Source organism: Mesoplodon bidens (genome assembly GCF_964165515.1).
Source record: "Mesoplodon bidens genome assembly, chromosome: 19".
NCBI lineage: Eukaryota > Metazoa > Chordata > Mammalia > Artiodactyla > Ziphiidae > Mesoplodon > Mesoplodon bidens.
Window position 1 is genome coordinate 8,366,510 of NC_138179.1, and position 19,193 is coordinate 8,385,702.

The 19,193-nt window shown below is 37.3% G+C and overlaps 1 protein-coding gene across 7 annotated transcripts in view; it reads left to right on the top strand.

The window, feature by feature from the left end:
* The window catches only part of GGNBP2 (gametogenetin binding protein 2), a 32,642-nt gene extending 13,775 nt beyond the window's left edge, over window positions 1–18,867 (top strand). For 5 of the 7 annotated variants that reach the window (XM_081219375.1, XM_081219371.1, XM_081219372.1 and 2 more), the window contains exons 6-14: window positions 3,386–3,499; window positions 10,816–11,025; window positions 12,059–12,233; window positions 13,390–13,584; window positions 15,564–15,711; window positions 16,072–16,197; window positions 16,280–16,428; window positions 16,945–17,193; window positions 18,223–18,867. In XM_081219375.1, coding sequence (XP_081075501.1) covers window positions 3,386–3,499; window positions 10,816–11,025; window positions 12,059–12,233; window positions 13,390–13,584; window positions 15,564–15,711; window positions 16,072–16,197; window positions 16,280–16,428; window positions 16,945–17,193; window positions 18,223–18,426 — 1,570 coding nt within the window. In that variant the 3' untranslated portion in view covers window positions 18,427–18,867. Of the gene's footprint in view, window positions 1–3,170; window positions 3,297–3,385; window positions 3,500–10,815; window positions 11,026–12,058; window positions 12,234–13,389; window positions 13,585–15,563; window positions 15,712–16,071; window positions 16,198–16,279; window positions 16,429–16,944; window positions 17,194–18,222 lie in introns of all 7 variants that reach the window. The other 2 variants (XM_081219377.1, XM_081219374.1) reach the window with 2 other exon arrangements.
* The last annotated feature ends 326 nt before the right edge of the window (window positions 18,868–19,193 follow it).

Here is a 19,193-nt window from a genome sequence, read left to right on the forward strand (position 1 = left end):
TTCAGATTTCCCCAACTCTCTCTAAAAGTATCTTCTCACACTGATTTGTTAGAATCAAGATCTAAACAAGAACCACACATTATATGATTTCTAAGTGTGAGAGCTCTGAACCCAGTAAAGCGCTACACAACCTAAAGTGCTTATCTAAGGATAATTATTTCATATACCTGATTTACCAATATCTTTAAAGACTTTCTGAATGCAGAATCCATTCGAATTTTCTCATTAGACAGTAACCTTTTCTGAATAACCTGTTGACTAAAGCCACAGAGTCGTATGATATAATACAAAGGCTGCCTTCTGTGTTTTTGTTATGAATATTCTTCATTGAGGAGCTGAAAAGCAACAGCTACCTCAACATCTTAAACATCTGTGCTCATTGCCACCTTCCTTCAAAGACCAGTCCTTCCACTTTTGCTCCGGATTCCAGCTCTTCTCTTTTTCTCCCTGACTTTGCTTCATCAATTATCTACTTTTATTAAATTGACATACAGCTGCGTTTTCCTATATTTCAGCTTAAACACAAAAAACAAACCTCCACAGACTTCACATCCTGCTTCAGCTCTAGCCCCACCACATGGGAAGACAAATGTTTTGGAAGGTTGTTTGCTGAGTTATGCAGTCAGTGTGAGTGGAGTTAGTTAAGCAACACCTCCTAAGGTAGCTTCAGTTATTCCCACATGCCATGTGGATAGCAGGCCAGAGAGTATAGTCTGCTTAGCCAAGACTTCTCCTCCACTTTGGATGGTCACTGCCATTCTGTGCTACTATGACTTTTCTTTTTATATTTTCCCTGTGTTGTTCCCCCCTTTCTCTCTTTAGATTTTCTTCAGGGGAAAGTGTAATACAGTTAATTAGCTTTTAGCCTAATCAGTAGTAACAATCTAGTTCAGCCTTCTTGAGAGTATTCTAACATTCATGCAGGTAAACCCAAGTTATTGTCTGGGAGTAAGTGCGAGGTCTGAAAGAAAGGTCTAGGCCAGAGTTGTAGGCCTGTAGCTGATGAACGATATACAGTTGACTCTTTTTAAAAAAAAAAAAATTAATTTATTTATTTGACTGCGTCGGGTCTTGATTGCGGCACGTGGGATCTTCGTTGGGGCATGTGGGATCTTCGTTGTACTACGCAGGCTTCAGAGCGCCTGGGCTCAGTAGTTGTGGTGCACGGGCTTAGTTGCCTTGCGGCATGTGGGAATCTTAGTTCTCCGACCAGGGACCGAACCTGCATCCCCTGCATTGGAAAGCAGATTCTTAACCGCTGGACCACCAGGGAAGTCCCTACAGTTGACTCAAACAGTGCAGGGGTTAGGAGCACCGACCCTCCATGCAATGGAAAATTTGAGTGTAACTTCTAGTTGGCCCTTTGTGTACATGGTTCCTTCGTATCCTCAGATTCCACGAACTGCAAATTGTGTAGTACTGTGGTATTTACTACTGAAAAAAATCCGTGCATAAGTGGACCTGCGCAATTCAGCCTCATGTTGTTCAACTGTATAAGATCACCTAGAGGAAGAGAAGAGTAGTAGAAAAGAATGCTGAGGAATTCAGTTTAATGGTAGAAAGAATAAGCCTAAAGAAACTCGGGAAAGAATCGCCAGAGAGGTAGGAGGAAGCCAAGGGAAAAGAGTGTGGGGCGGCGGGGGGTGGGCGGTGGTTGGTAAGCTGTGTTGAAGGTTGCTGAATTATCAAGGACCCAGAAGTGTCTGTTGGATATAGCAACACTGAGATAATTGGTGACCTTGATGAGCAGATCTGTGGTTGAATGGAAACAATCTAGATCAGCATGGGTAGAAAAGTGCATGCAATGCAAGGTTGTACTGGGTTAAACTGTGAGTGGAAGGTGGAGTAGAACAAGGAAGTGAAAAGACTTCCTTTTTTAGAGAGCTTGACCTTGAAAGGAAGGAGTGATACAAAGACATGTGGTCTGGAGAGACTATGGATAAAATCTTGATTTGAGCTGTAGAATTTGTTTTCAAGCCTTTTTTTAGAATAATGCTTTCACATTCTGGTGGTATAATAATCATTCCCCAGCTCTGATTTCATGAACCTTTTCCTCAATAATGAGAACTTGAGTTAGAGAGTTACTCAGTTTTAGATTATGGATCACTCAGGCATAGAAAATTGCAAATTTGGGAGATGAGAATAGAAGGATATAACATGCAAGGCAGAGCAGGAGTTGAGGTTTTTGTTTCAAAAATAAGGAACGTTGATCCTTGGCCTGAGCCCTTGTGAGATGGGAGTAGGGAGCTGAATTGTACGTATGACCTTATAGGGTGGGCAGGGGGTTGAGAAATACTTATTTAGCTATATAGAGTAGGTTAAATAAAGATGCAGGAGTTCTTCCATCTCAAGCATCCTAGGTAATGAATTTCTAGGACTGTAGTGAGACCCTGCAGAAGAACAGACAGGAGCCAGTTGTTCAGAATCATGACAAATCAAGAAGACTATCATTGAATGGAATATAGAAACATATTTCTCTTGGAATGCACATCTGCAACAAAGCAAAATGCGTGACCAGCGCCACATTGCAACCTATGGGGGAGGGAGAGTCTGGGAAGTTTTTAGTAAGTTTTTAAAAAATTATTTGTATAGTACTACTAATTGAGGCTGTGTAAAGTGTTCCTCTTAGTATGCTATCTTTATTTTAGTAAATAGAAAAATTTATTTACTATAATTAGATAAATCTGTGACTTTCCCAGTTACTTGTAAATGTGAAGGTAGATAAGAATTTTGTTGCCATGGGCTAGCTATAAAATCACATTAAGTAGATCAACACTTGAGAGTATTTTCAATTTGTGGAAGATTGGTCCATGTTTATAGGTGAAAATATTTTATCATTTTTTTTCAGCCCTTTTGACTTTAAAACATTCCAAGTAAATTTGCTCATAAAATGCTTAGTATGTTAACCAGTTACTATCTTGATAAGTGTAAATGTTGTTAAATTATATCAGGTAAACTTAAGAGTTGAGCAGAAGTTTTTGTGTAAAGATATGAGCACCTGTCTAAGTAACATTTTAATATGGTTAAATATGTAATTATATACAAATTTGCAAACTTATCCTACTAATACCTTAATGTATTAAAGAGTTCATGATTTTAATTTAGACTATAGAAATTATTCCTTCAGATTATCTCAGTGTCACTAAGCTTTGTACTGTACTGTACTACAGTGAAGGGAGCAGTAGCAGTGTCAGTTCAGAGAAGTTAAGTACAGATAAGAGAAGTAGTGAAGACCACAGGAAGGACAGCAAGTGTAGGATCATTTTCCATTATGGACCTTTCCAGGGGACAGCCAGGTAAAATCAAGCAATCCTTTACTCACCTTTTTTAAATGTTTTACCCTTGTATGTTCCTTCTTCTCACTAAGATTTGTTTCTTTCTGCAGAGGTTGTTGGATGGATGTATGGGAACTAATGTCCCAAGAATGCAGGGATGAAGTAGTTTTAATTGACTCTAGTTGTCTTTTAGAAACACTAGAAACATATCTGCGAAAACACAGGTAAGTCCAAAGATCATCATGGTGTAGTTGGAAGGTGCCTTAGCTGTCAGTCTTCCAGACTGACCTGTCACTGACCTTCTTCACATAATAGTACTTCAGCCTTCCCCTTAATACCTGACACGAGGCGGAGTTTAATGTTAGGGTAGGCAGTTCCTTTATAGGACGACTCTCAGTGTTGGCCATCTTGTGTTAGGCCAGCATTTCCATTTTTCGTAATTTCTACCTGTTGGTTCCAGGCCAGCCTTCCAAGAAACGCAAAATAACTGTAAATCAAGTAAAGTGTACTTAATCACTGTGGAAATTCTAGTACTCCTTGTTTTTATGACAGAAGCATTTCCTGATGTCATTTTTCAAAATTAACGTTAAAATAGCAGCTTTTACTTAGTAATATTTCGAATTATTTTTTCTTTAATTGTCAAGACCTAAAAATAGAGTTGGAATTCATGTGCTTCCTGTACTATAAAAGTAACTTCAGATTTTTCTTTTTAGAATACTACTTTACAAAGGAATTTTCTAAGTGTCATTAACATTTGGAAATTCCTAGGGAGGGAGAGTGCAGTAGGAGAGGAAACTGGTAAAGGAGCCATCTAGAGATGGCGTTCTTGCGGGGGAGTTGTACTGTTTTCATATAAATTTGTCACATGTTGGGTTTGTGGTTGTGTGTTCTTTGACTTTGGGAGAGATGTACACAATTACTTTGGGGATACTTCTAGAAAACACGTAAATAATAAAAACTGGCATTATCAAGATTGATGTTTGTATGGCAATGAGCTAATGGCTTTACCTGCATACTAAGTTTATTAAGTGTTTTTTTTTTTAGAATTACAAACTTCTTGTTTTTTGCCTTCGTTGATTATACCCAGGAGAGTAGAGAATATGTCAATTATTTGGAGTTTGGGAGGGGGATTTTTAACCGTAAAACAAATGTATAGGTCTGTTATAGATTCCTTTCTCTTTCAATATGAATTGATCCTTGTATTCAATATGAATTGGTCCCCAAAAGATAGCTTTTTTGGGTGATAAATTACTAGTTACTATAGCTAATGTTTTGGAATTTCCTATATTGGTTTTAGATATTTCCTGTGTTTAGGGGGCAGTAATTTATAAGAAAGGTGGAGTCCATTTTATAAATACGTTAAGGATGAGGGGAGAAGTACAATTAAGAGAACAATTAAGGGAGATTGCATTGAATCTGGGTTCTACTGATTATAACTTTGTACAAGTTACTTTTCTGTGCCTCAGTGTTTTTCTTCTTTAAGATAAAAATAATGATAGAAATGGTCTTAATAGGATTTATTATAAGATTAAATTTGTCGTGAGGATTGATGATACATAATAAGACTTACTTAGAACAGTATCTGGCACACAGTAAGCACATCAGTGAACCTTTGCCTGCCAGATTTGCAAGTCCTTGTTAATCTTGTGTATCTAGTTGTTTTAGGTACAGGTTGAGTTTTTGAGGTACAGTCAGTTGAAAATGATTTCTAAACGTCTGAATAATGGACCTTCTTGGCACTTCTACTTTATTTAGGGGACTTTTCTGAGCACTTTATACTAAAGATTTTAGAACACTCTTTAGCCAGTTAAATATTATGATAGTACATTATTAGAAATGAGGTGTTAGGAAACTGAAACCTCTGAATTAAGAAAATGTCTTTTTTTTAATTTGTGTGCAAGGTTACTTTTGAAAACAGGAAAAATCACTTTCATTCTTGTGGCTTACATATAAATTTTTAAATTGCTGTTTACTTATGCTTATGTTACTTATGATTACGTACAAACATATTATGACTGAGGATTTAAAGCAGTAAGATATGGGGAAAATATTTCAAGTTTCACTGTTGGTACTGTATGACATTTAACCATTTATTTACACCATTACAGCTTGAAAACTTGGAAGTATTTTTATTTCGGTGTCCGTGACCGTTGCTCCCACCAAGGGGAAGATTTTTTTAAATTGTGATAAAAAAACATAACTTATACTTGCCCTCTTAACAGTTTTTAAGTGTTCAGTACCGTATTGTTAACTGTTTGCTCATTGTTGTACAGTGGATCTCTAGAATTTTTTCATGTAGGATGACTGAAGCTGTACCACATCCATTGAACAATAACTCCCCATTTACCCCTCCCCGCACCCACTGCAAAAGCCACCATTCTGTTGTTTGTTACTTTCAGTTCAGTTACTTGGTATGAGTACGGAATCACGCAGTATTTGTATGAGTATGGAATCACGCAGTATTTGTATGAGTATGGAATCACGCAGTATTTGTACGAGTGGAATCACGCAGTATGTGTATGAGTGGAATCACGCAGTATTTGTATGAGTATGGAATCACGCAGTATTTGTACGAGTGGAATCACGCAGTATGTGTATGAGTATGGAATCACGCAGTATGTGTACGAGTGGAATCACGCAGTATTTGTACGAGTGGAATCACGCAGTATGTGTATGAGTGGAATCACGCAGTATGTGTACGAGTGGAATCACGCAGTATTTGTATGAGTATGGAATCACGCAGTATGTGTATGAGTGGAATCACGCAGTATGTGTATGAGTGGAATCACGCAGTATGTGTACGAGTGGAATCACGCAGTATGTGTATGAGTGGAATCACGCAGTATTTGTATGAGTATGGAATCACGCAGTATTTGTATGAGTGGAATCACGCAGTATTTGTATGAGTGGAATCACGCAGTATTTGTATGAGTATGGAATCACGCAGTATTTGTATGAGTGGAATCACGCAGTATTTGTATGAGTATGGAATCACGCAGTATTTGTATGAGTATGGAATCACGCAGTATGTGTACGAGTGGAATCACGCAGTATTTGTATGAGTGGAATCACGCAGTATTTGTATGAGTATGGAATCACGCAGTATGTGTACGAGTGGAATCACGCAGTATTTGTATGAGTGGAATCACGCAGTATGTGTATGAGTGGAATCACGCAGTATTTGTATGAGTGGAATCACGCAGTATTTGTATGAGTATGGAATCACGCAGTATGTGTATGAGTGGAATCACACAGTATTTGTATGAGTGGAATCACGCAGTATTTGTATGAGTGGAATCACGCAGTATTTGTACGAGTGGAATCACGCAGTATTTGTATGAGTGGAATCACGCAGTATTTGTATGAGTATGGAATCACGCAGTATTTGTATGAGTATGGAATCACGCAGTATTTGTACGAGTGGAATCACGCAGTATTTGTACGAGTGGAATCACGCAGTATTTGTATGAGTATGGAATCACGCAGTATTTGTATGAGTATGGAATCACGCAGTATTTGTACGAGTGGAATCACGCAGTATTTGTACGAGTGGAATCACGCAGTATTTGTACGTGTGGAATCACGCAGTATTTGTACGAGTGGAATCACGCAGTATTTGTATGAGTATGGAATCACGCAGTATTTGTATGAGTATGGAATCACGCAGTATTTGTATGAGTGGAATCACGCAGTATTTGTATGAGTATGGAATCACGCAGTATTTGTATGAGTGGAATCACGCAGTATTTGTATGAGTGGAATCACGCAGTATTTGTATGAGTGGAATCACGCAGTATTTGTCTTTTTGTGTCTGACTCATTTCACTTACCATAATGTCCATAAGGTTCATCCATGTTGTAACAGATGACAGAATTTTCCTCTTTTTTGAGGATGAATAATGTTCCATTGTATGTATACACCACATCCACCTATCAGTGGACATTTAGGTTGTTCCCACATCTTGGCTATTGTGAACAATGCTGCAGTGAACATGAGTGTGTGCAAAAAGCTCTTCGAGATCCTGTTTTTAATTCTTTTGTATATATTCCCAGAACTGGGATTGCTGGGTTATATGATAGTTCTGTGTTTAATTTTTTGAAGAAACGCTGTACTGTTGGATTGGCCAAAAAGTTCGTTCTGGTTTTTCTGTACAATGTCACGGAAAAACCCAAACGAACTTTTTGGCCAACCCAATATAATATTTGCCATGCTGGCAGCACCATTTTACAACCCCATCAACAGTGTACAAGGGTTCCAGTTTCTCCAGATCCTTGCCAACACTTGTTATTTTCTAATTTTTTGATAGTGGCCATACAGTGGGTTTGAGGTGATATTGTGTGGTTTTGATTTGCATTTCCCTGATGATTAGTGATGTTGAGCATTTTGTCATATGCTTATTAGTTATTTGTATATCTTCTTTGGAGAAATGTCTATTCATGTCCTTTGTCCATTTTTTAATCAGGTTCGTTTTTTGTTTGTTTTGTTATTGAGTTGTAAGAGTTCTTTATTTATTCTAGATGTTAACCCCTTATCCAGTATATGGTTTGTAAATATTTTCTCCATTCCATAGGTTGTCCTTCACTCTGCTCATTGTTTCCTTTGCTACGCAGAAGTTTTTAAGTTTGATATAGTCTCATTTGTCTATTTTTTCTTTTGTTCCCTGTGCTTTTGATGCCATATCCAAGAAATCATCATCTATTCCATTATTACGTTTTCTTCTAGGGTTTTTAGAGTTTCAGGTCTTAATGTTTAGGTCTTTAACCCATTTTGAGTTAATTTTTGTGTACTTCTGTGTCTATTTTTTAAGCATTAGTGAAACATAATGATTTAACTTTACCTGTCAACATTATTGCCTCTGTTTACAAAATGGGCTTAGAGCTTCTGTTTTAACATATATTCATTTCATTTCACGTCCATCCTTAAAGAAGCCTTCTGCAATTCCCATAACTAGAATTCAACTTTCCTATGTGCGTGCACGCACACACACCCACACACGCACACACGCACACAGTGGACTACTACTCAGCCATAGAAAAGAATGAAATAATGCCATTTGCAGCAACATGGATGGACCTAGAGATTATCATACTAAGTGAAGTAAATCAGAAAGACAAATACCATATGATATCACTTGTATGTGGAATCTAAAATATGATACAATGAAACATTGACAGAACAGAAACAGGCTCACAGACGTAGACAAATTTACGGTTACCGAAGGGTGAGGGGAATAGAGGAGGGATAAATTAGGAGTTTGGGGTTAGCAGATACAAACTACTATATATAAAATAGATAAGCAAAAGGTCCTATTGTCTAGCACAGGGAACAATATTCAATATTCTGTGATAAACCATAATGGAAAAGAATATGAAAAAGAATATATATATTTATATATCTGAATCACTTTGCTGTACACCAGAAGCTAACACAACATTGTAAGTCAACTATACTTCAATTAAAAAAAAAAAAGTAGTCCATTATATATCTGGTGTGTATGGGGGGATGGGGTAGAGTAGAGGGACCATGAAGGGAGAGGTGAATCTTGGGAAATAAGGCTGGAAATAGTAGATTGGGTAAGAGAAGTCACTGAAGGCCTTAATGGGTTTGAACTTTATTCATAGACAGTGGGGAGTTTTTTAAGCTAAGAGTGAGGTAATGAGATTTGTTTAAAACAATTATTTTGGTATGAGAGATGCATTAGAGCTTGTAAGAGTGGAAGCACGGAAACCTGTTAAGAAGCATTTTTAAAAATTGTCTAGGCAATTGAAAAGAATTGACCTTCAAGAGAATTTTAGAAAGAATTGATACCAATTGGCTCCACCCCTAAAAGCAGGCCCTAAGGAGGAGTTGGAATTAACTGAGGTTTTATCCTGGGTGACTGTGTGAACGGTGATTTCTTTATTTCATTTTATTTCTTTATTTTTTAACATCTTTATTGGAGTATAATTGCTTTACAATGGTGTGTTAGTTTCCGCTTTATAACAAAGTGAATCAGCTGTACGTATACATATATCCCCGTATTGAATGGTGATTTCTTAACACAGATGGAAGGGAACATAAAGGAACCGTGTTGCCCTTGGTTTTGGACAACAAATTTAGTGTGTTGCCTTTTGGACATCTGTGTTGCCACCCATTTTTTCTGTATGGGTCTGGCCCTCAGGCAAGGACAGAGACTTGAGCAGAGCTCAACTAGAGTCGAGAGTCAGACATGTTGACTGAAGCTATGGGAATAGACGAGCTCATCTGGGTAGATGAATCTAAATCAAAGAGAGCAAAGTTTCCTCATTCCACCACAGCTGATCTTCTCAGAGTTATGAACATGGTGAGCCTGGCTTTTTCGCCAGACCGAATTCTTCCTTATTTCAGGAATTCAAAAATAAAGAAACCAGGCTTTATTCTTTTTTCTTTCTGATTGAATAGTGAATTATATGTATATGATATGTTACTGTTGATTTTATTTGCATTTCTTTGATTACTATTGATGCTATTTATAGTGGAATATATTGCCCACCACCTTAAGTTACTTCTCTGTAAATTGCTTGGTTGTAGTCATAATTCTATTATTTGTGAGTTATTTTCAATTGTTTATAAAGTTGTATTTTTAAAAAATGGTTTCTAAAAGAAAACTTTTCTGCATCCTTCAACATTCACATGCTCTTCTGTACTTTTTTTTTTTGGCCGTATGCGGGCCTCTCACTGTTGTGGCCTCTCCCGTCGCGGAGCACAGGCTCCGGACGCGCAGGCTCAGCGGCCATGGCTCACGGGCCCAGCCGCTCCGCGGCATGTGGGATCTTCCCGGACCGGGGCACGAACCCGTGTCCCCTGCATCGGCAGGCAGACTCTCAACCACTGCGCCACCAGGGAAGCCCGCTCTTCTGTACTTTTACCACATTGTGTACAGTCAAGTTTAAACCACATTTCTACATATATGTTGTCTATATTATGACTGAGCGTTGAGAAATATGCATTTTCTTTTGGAGGAAAGAATTTGAAATTTTGGAAATTACCAGTAAAGGAAAAATTACACGTACCACTTTCCCATTCTTCTTGCCCGTCCCACGCCACATACTTAGCTAGTGATGTATTAAAATGTAAAAATTTGAATCAAGGTTTACTGGCTGCAGATACCAACTATCTTCAGAGGCTGAAAGGAGAGGAATCCTAGAGTCATTGGTTGGTAGCCTCTTCTGTCTTATTTTCTGACCTGCACAAATAGCTCTTGAAGTGAAGATATGCTAGTCCTCGGCAACTAATATTTTCTGGCCATGTGTTTTATGCACTAACAGGTATTTATCTGCCTCATTCGTTTAGGCCCATGTGTTTCTCTAGTTTAAAAAGCATTTGCAAATGGAGATCTAGCTATACCCATGTAATCCCTAAATGTGTATTTACCTTATATGTGTATGTTTTCAATGTGTGTATGGAGGCTTTTTTTAATGCTCTATATGGGAGGGGAGTGTCATTGTCTAGTACACTTTTATATACCTCATGAAATAATTACACAGCCAGTTCTTAATTTTGAGGCTTTTCTTTTCAACAGATTTTGCACTGATTGCAAAAATAAAGTCCTCCGAGCATACAATATCCTTATTGGTGAACTTGATTGCAGCAAAGAGAAGGGCTACTGTGCTGCACTTTATGAAGGCTTGCGGTGCTGTCCACATGAGCGACACATACATGTTTGCTGTGAGACAGACTTCATTGCACATCTTTTGGGTCGTGCTGAGCCAGAGTTCGCAGGAGGGTATGAGTATGTAATTTGCTAGAATGGGCTATCTAGCGCTTTGCTTCATTTTTTCCGTCTGCCTCAGTACATATGATATATGTATAAATTAAAGTGTGCCTGTAAAGATTTTGCTTTCTTTAAAATATGCATTTAGTTGACTGAGTAAAAAAAGGGAGAAAATGTCGATCAGTTGTCTGCTCCTTGTTGCTTGAAGTAGGCAGGCTTTTTTTGGCTTTCATTATTATAGCTTATCATTTTCATTTGAAAATGATTAGAAGGGATTTTTTTCCTCCTCCATCTATGCGTTTCCATGTTTAAATTTTGTTTATAATGATGGTTTTTGCATAGGAAGTGAGGTCTTTGCAGCAGGGGGTTAAGAAATACTTTATTGAATGTAATTCATGAACTGAGTATATTACTACTAAATTATATAGGAAGCTAAAATTTTATCTCTGGCTTTGTTGTAAAAAGAAAATCAAAAAAGTTGTTCACAATAAATTGAACCCACCTCCCCTTGTGTTTTGTGTATCAACTCTCATTTGAGTGCCTACTTTCTGCTAGGCATTCAGAATACAGACACTTCTTCTATCACTGAAGTTCATGAACACTTCTACTGAAGACTGGCCTAGAGGGCTTTTGCCCATGATTGAATCACTTTGGTGGTATTGTCTTTCTCCTCAACAAAAAGAACAAACACCAAACAGCATTTGCTGTAATTGGAAGGTGAACTGTCAGGCCTACTTGAGCTGGACACTTAACATACGATGACTTCTCTGAGCTCCGAGAAACATCTCTTTAGGGCCAGTTCCTGAATTGCCTCATGTTCAGCAATATGAAGGCTGAGTTCTACCTGCATGTGTATTTCTCATTGGTTTTATACATGTGTGCTCGTGTATTTATATATACATTGAGTTTGAATGTATAACTGTCTTGTTATTAGTTTGTTACTAGGCATGCAGACTGTGTTTAAAACCTGAACTTGCACAGGTGTTATCCATCTTTTACTGTTTCAGCTTAAGGGTATTAGGAAATATGTGTGATTTATTCTCCTTTATAGGAGAAGAGAAAGGCATGCTAAGACAATAGATATAGCTCAAGAAGAAGTTCTGACCTGCTTGGGAATTCATCTTTATGAAAGACTGCATCGAATCTGGCAAAAACTACGGGCAGAAGAACAGACGTGGCAGATGCTTTTCTATCTTGGTGTTGATGCTTTACGCAAGAGTTTTGAGGTAACAACAGTGGACTGCTTCGGTGTCCAGATTGCTTAGTTAAGTTATTGGACTGAATCTTAATGTTAATCACCACTCTTACCTTACCTTAGCTGTGATCTACTGGTCATGGCTTTTGGGGGGTTAGGAGAGGAGTTTGCTGGGGAACTGAAATTTAGAAGTTGTTTATGGATTTTTTTTCTTTGTTTTTTAATCCCGTTACTCTGCCAGCCTTGATTTTTAGACATTCTGAAAGTGGAAAACTGAAATTGATGATTATTTAATGAGAAGCTGCTATGAAACATAACTGTTGACAAGTTAAAAGCAACCCAAAAATAAGCATCAAAATTAGAAACATTTAATGAGTCCCAGTTTGCCTGCTTCTTTCCAATCATATGGAGTAAATGGTGTCTGAATGCCATGATATAAGAGCTACTTTTTAGAAGCACACTGAAGGCTCTTTATAATGCTGGTATTGGGTTGCATGCTTGTCATTTGGTAACATTATTTTCAGTTAGACTCTGTAGAACATAAATTTGGGGCTAGTGAATATTTTGTTATATTCTAGGGCATGGTTGTAACTCTTTAACTGGTCACCAGTCCTTTTTGAAAATGGTACGAAAGCTATAAACCCTTTCTTCAAAAGCCCATCCACGAACTTTAAACACTGTTCTGGGGAGTCTGAGGAGGTTTGTGCTAGTTTTTTGCTGAACAGATTTCTTATTCCTTTTCTCTTTGAATGTTTGTGTCTTCAGAAACTAGATCATTTAATCAGGTTAGTCTTCTCACTGTATGAAGAAATAGATGAATATTTACTTTGCTGTGTTAAAATTCTGAAATTTGAAACTAGAATATTTCTGGTTTGAAATTGGAGTATGTATAAGTCTACCTTTCCCGTAGGAATTAGTTGTATATTCATTTCCCGAGTAGATTTCAAGACTGTCATCATTTAAGGTATTAAAATTTAAAATTCTTTGTGGGGACTGCCTGACAAAACACAGCAAAGTAAATATTCATCCATTTCTTCATACAGTGAGAAGACTAACCTGACAAAATTGCAGCATGACATACCAGTTTCTATGTGTGTGATATCACTTAAAATTAACAAGTGAGAATTTCCATGGAAAATAAAGGGAAGTTTGGGCCAGTATTCAGTCTCAGCTTTGTTTTATAATAGATGACTGTGGAAAAAGTACAGGGTATCAGTCGATTGGAACAACTTTGTGAAGAATTTTCAGAGGAGGAACGAGTAAGAGAACTCAAGCAAGAAAAGAAGCGCCAAAAGCGGAAGAACAGACGAAAAAATAAATGCGTCTGTGACATTCCTGCTCCCTTACAAACAGCAGATGAAAAGGAAGTAAGCCAAGAGAAGGTAGTATTTCTTGATATTGACTCATAAATATATAGCTTTTTTCTAGATTTCAGCACTTTTTCTGTGCTTTCCCAGAATGTGGCTCCTTTGGCTTCTTTATTGGCTTTTTTTCTTACTCTAATCTGTATAAGCCAAAATCTTTAATGTCGTGTGTTTGTTTTCTAGAGACAGTGTCGGCTAGTTAACTTATTACATGACCTTAGTATTCTGCTAGATCATAGTCCAAATGTGAAAAGTTAACTCCATGCATGACCTAGAGCAGTTCTCAACTTTCAGTCTCAGGACGCCTTTGCATTTTTCTGTTTTGTTTTGTTTTGTTTTTGTTTTTTTGGCCGTGCCATGCAGCATGCGGGATCCTAATTCCCCTACCAGGGATCGAACCCATGCCCCCTGCACTGGAAGTGTGGAGTCCCAACCACTGGACCGCCAGGGAATTCCCTTCCTTGCATTCTTAAAAAATTAGGGAGGCCAGTGAGCTTTTGTTTATGTGGATTATACTTATCAGCATTTACTGTATTAGAAATTAAAATGGACAAATTTAAAGTTATTTATTATTCTTTTAAAAATAATAAGCCCACTGTATGTTAAAATGAGTAACAGTTTTTGAAAAATAACTAGAAAAAATTGAGAAGGGTGGCATTAATTTATATTTTTGCAAATCTCTTTAATATTTGGCTTAAAAGGAATCAGGTAAATTCTCATTCAGTCTGTTAGCATATGTTGCTTGGTTATATAGCATGTGAAGAAAGTCTGACTTCACCCAGATATATATAGTAGGAAAAGGGAGGAGTATTTTAATATAAATCTTTTCAGATAGTTGTGGATATTCTTCTTTGGCATTATAACTTGACAGGTGGTGGTAGTTTCTTAAAGATTAGTTACAGTGTGGAACCTGACACCTTATCAGTGACCTTTTCATACTTTTAAATTAAAACCCATTGGTCTGTCTTGGCACTTTGAATAGATTTTATTTATGCATGATTCTGTAACATCATGCATTGGTCATTTGAAAGATAATGGTTCACTGAGTTTTGCAGATCTTTCCAGATACTGACATTCATTATATAATATCATATAATCATGTTAAAACCACTACTCATCTCATCAGAAAGGCCTTTTAAGTATTGGGAAGCTTCAAGCTCATTGTGCTTGTGTATGCAAGTTTTCAAAATTCTGATTGTAGTTTGAATTTTATCAATGACTGTCCATTTTATTCCTTGAAGAGATAGGCTGACTTCATTGCTTTTTGAGAAAATGTCTTTTAAATATCCAAGTCTGAATAACCATGATTTGTCTCTTATTCTTTCTTTCAAGTGAAATTGATGTTCCAGGAAAAAGCAGCTAGTTTAGCTTGCAACTTAAACAGTTGCACAAGTACTTTTACTTGAGACAACCGTTATACATTGGTATGCATCAAAAGTGCTTTAAGCATTCTTCCCATTTATCACAGAGTAATAAAAAGACCTCTACGCCATGAGTTCGTATTTAATAAAATTCGTATTTTTACTGCTTCATCAAAGACATTCATAAGTGAAATATCGTTTTATCTATTTATTTCCTGATGAGAGTGCTTGACAAGTGAAGAATACGGTGACCGTTAGTACACACTTTGGTTGCCTCTGCCTTGGTTTGTGCTAAAGAAACTTTTCCCACCATTGCTTTTATATTATCAGTGTAAGTGTCAAGACAGTGAAAACGGCAGATCACATCTCAGTGTTATGATGAAAATGGTTTTGACCTAGGGAACCCCTGGGGTCAGCAGATTGCACTTTGAGAATAGCTCTCCTAGACTTCCCTGATACCATTAAGTCTTAACTTACTTTTGTTGGTTCTTGGTCTTGAAATGAATTAGTGATTTTTCATGAGAATAATTTTTGTCAATTTTTAACCTTGTAACTCCTATCTTAGGTTAAGGAAATTAAAATATAGCCATTATGGAGGTAAAGCTTTTTACTATCTCTTAATATTGATCCTTAAAGGAAACAGACTTCATAGAAAACAGCTGCAAAGCCTGTGGCAGCACTGAAGATGGTAATAGTTGTGTAGAAGTAATTGTTACCAATGAAAATACATCATGTACCTGTCCTAGCAGTGGCAATCTTTTGGGGTCTCCTAAAATAAAGAAAGGTAAGTAAATAGTTTTAAAAAATTAACTCTTAAGTTTATTCTTTTTTTTTTTTTTTTTAAATATAAGAGCTTTTAGAGATCCTGTAACCTAGAATTTAGGAACTGCTTTACAGCCCTAAGAATATCATAACATTTAGTCAGACACTTAGTATTTCCTTTTTCTTTATGGTGTTTGATTTGTTAAATAATAACAAAATCAAAAATTGTAAAGCTCCAATCATATTTCCATTATTTAATGCACTTTTTACTTTCAGTAAGCCATCAATTTTGAAATTCTTCTGTGGTTCCCAGTTGGTTCATTCTATGTCGTAATATATTTATTGGCATGTTAATTGTAACTCTCACTTGATTTATTCTCAGGCTTATCGCCACACTGTAATGGTAGTGATTGTGGATATTCATCTAGCATGGAAGGGAGTGAAACTGGTTCTCGGGAGGGTTCGGACGTTGCCTGCACCGAAGGCATTTGTAATCATGACGAACACGGTAGGTTCAGATTAAGCTTCCCAATTATTTCTGCTACATGGCTGATTTAAACACCCAAATAAGAGATGATTGATTTCTGCAGGTGATGACTCCTGTGTTCATCACTGTGAAGATAAAGAGGATGATGGCGATAGTTGTGTTGAATGTTGGGCAAATTCTGAAGAGAACACCACCAAAGGAAAAAATAAAAAGAAGAAAAAGAAAAGCAAGATGTTGAAATGTGATGAACATGTAAGTGTCATAACTTGGAATCCTTAAACCTTTGTTCTTTTCCTTGGAGTGGCAAGTGTGCAGCTTAGCTGCTAGGATTTTTTTTTTTTTTTTGAGAATGAGTACCTATGCAGTTCCATTGGTTGCTCATCTTGTGAATTTATATGCATGTGTGTGTCTGACGTGGTCATTTGTCCAACAGTCGATGTGAGTCATAAATCCAATTCATTCTTTTCATAATAGTTTTTAATCTTGTAGCTCTGTAATCTTGAGCAGTTTGCTTGATCTGTTTTCCCGTCTGTGAAATGTCGATAACAGTCCCTGTCAGATTAGGTTCTGTGAAGATGAAATTATATTGGTGGGTTAGCATAGTGTTTGGTGTGCAGTAAATGCCTAGCAACTGCCAGCTGTTGCTGTTATTCAGTATTCCTGCTAAAATCTTAACACACTCTCAGGGCATTTTTTTTTCTTTAAAAAATAGTCATTGCTATTATTCCCTGCCTTTTTACCTGAGAAATCCTTTTGCTGTGGTTTCAGATCCAAAAGCTTGGAAGCTGTATTACAGATCCAGGTAATCGAGAGGCCTCAGGAAATACCGTGCACACAGTGTTTCACCGTGACAAGACCAAAGATACACATCCTGAAAGCTGTTGCAGCTCTGAAAAGGGTGGGCAGCCACTGCCTTGGTTTGAGCATAGGAAAAATGTACCACAGTTTGCAGAACATACAGAAACGTCTTTTGGTCCTGATTCCGGAAAAGGTGCCAAGAGCTTAGTTGAACTCCTTGTAAGTAAGCCATGATTATCTTTCTGTGGATAACTGTTCACGGGGTAGATGTGGGAGGGAACGTATTTGAGGGGTTAACGTTGGGAATGGGAGGAGGCTTTTAAGCAGTTAAGGGCAGTATTTCATTATTTTTTGGTGACTTCATTCCTGCTCTTCCACTTAACTACTCTGGAGCACATTTCCTCGTCTTCCCTTGTCTCAAAGGTAGAAAAGATTAGCTGGGAGACGGGGATAGAGTTAGCATTATGTCCAGGAGTCTGACTCCTTGACGAGCGTTATTATAAGCAAACTGCCTTTCTGAGTGGCAATTTATGGTAGCCATCCTTCCAGACCAGGAAAGAATATAGAATCTGAACTAGAGCCCACTTTCTAGGTTACTTCCTTTAGGTGTCATGTAGGATAAAAGCATATAACTGAACTTGGAAAATCTTTTATTACCGACTCCAATTCTTGATACTTTAGATGAATTATACCTGATTCCAAGTGACCCAGTGCATAGTTTGTGTGGGACTTGGAGGAGGGGCAAAGAAGGAGAAGGGTGGCATCTTTTCTCTCGTCATTATGGGATCCCAAGGGAACCAAATCCTTTAGAATATTAGCTTTTTCCTTTTTCATATGGTTGTAAAGTTTAATGGTGATGCTGTGTATTTCATAAGTTTAAAAAAGGTTATATTTTACTTAATGTGTAGAGATAAAAGTTTCAACATAGAACCAGCCCCAGATAAGTCAGGTTATTTAAAATTTGGTAGCTATTTGTAACCATCCCTAATCACTTTTGAAGGCTGAAGTGTGTTGGGAGTCTGCTTGTAGGCTTCTAGGACAAATTACAGATCCAGAGTTTTAAACCAAGTTGAGTTGCCTTTTATTCTTACTTAGTACTTTCTAAGACAGAATGACGTTATGCTTATCCTGTAAACATTCCAATTAAACTAAAGGTTAGACTGCTTTCATTTTTCTCTGTCCTCCATCACCATAGCATTTTGCATTCTTAATTTAAGTCATAGTCTTTACTACTGCTTTGATTTGCAGGATGAGTCTGAATGTACTTCAGATGAGGAAATCTTTATCTCACAAGATGAAATACAGTCATTTATGGCTAATAACCAGTCTTTCTACAGCAATAGAGAACAATACCGACAGCATCTGAAGGAGAAATTTAATAAATACTGCCGCTTAAATGATCACAAGAGCCCCATTTGTAGTGGCTGGTTGACAACGGCTGGAGCAAATTAAATAAATAAAATAGCTCTGTCTTTCAATGAAACACTCAAGATGACTACTGCGCCTTCTCTTTCAAAAAAAAACTCTTAATTTAGTGACTTATGGCAAAATTTTATCTTAATGTGATTCTTTCTTGTTTTGGGAGACGGTGGAGGTAACCTCCTTAGTTTGTTCTTTCCTCAGGCTTGTGTCTTTAGTTGTGTGGCTGCGCAGGCCTGCCGTATGATTTAAGCCATCCCTTTTCATTAAATGTTTCTCTTCCTGTGAGACTTACTAAAAAGCAACTTAGTGGCAAAAAGTAATGTTGTACTTATACTTCTGTACAGAAATGACAATGAGCTGAATATATGGTTTTACAAAGTAGACATCCACTTGCGAAATGTTGGGATGTAATGTTAAAGCGCAATGTGCAAAATTTAAAATAAAGAATATTTATTAATACGCATAGTAAAATTTGGTGTACATGTTTCTGCTTAATGTGTGGCAGTATTTTAATTTGCCACCTGTGGTCTTGATACTTGGCCAGTGTTGACGTTAGAGAGGATGAGGAGCCAATGAGGAGAGAGATGCAGATTGCTGAAGACAAATTCTTCCCTTCATCAGAGCTGACAACCGAGGAAAGCAGTTTCCAGTCTTCTGTTTTGAAAGAATAAGTTTGCTGTGATACCTTTAAATACTGGCTAGCATCTTATTCCTCATGAGACTTTTAATTGCTGTTACTAATAAATTCCCTGATACAGAACACAAAGCACCTTAAATTCAGAGGTTCATATTGAACT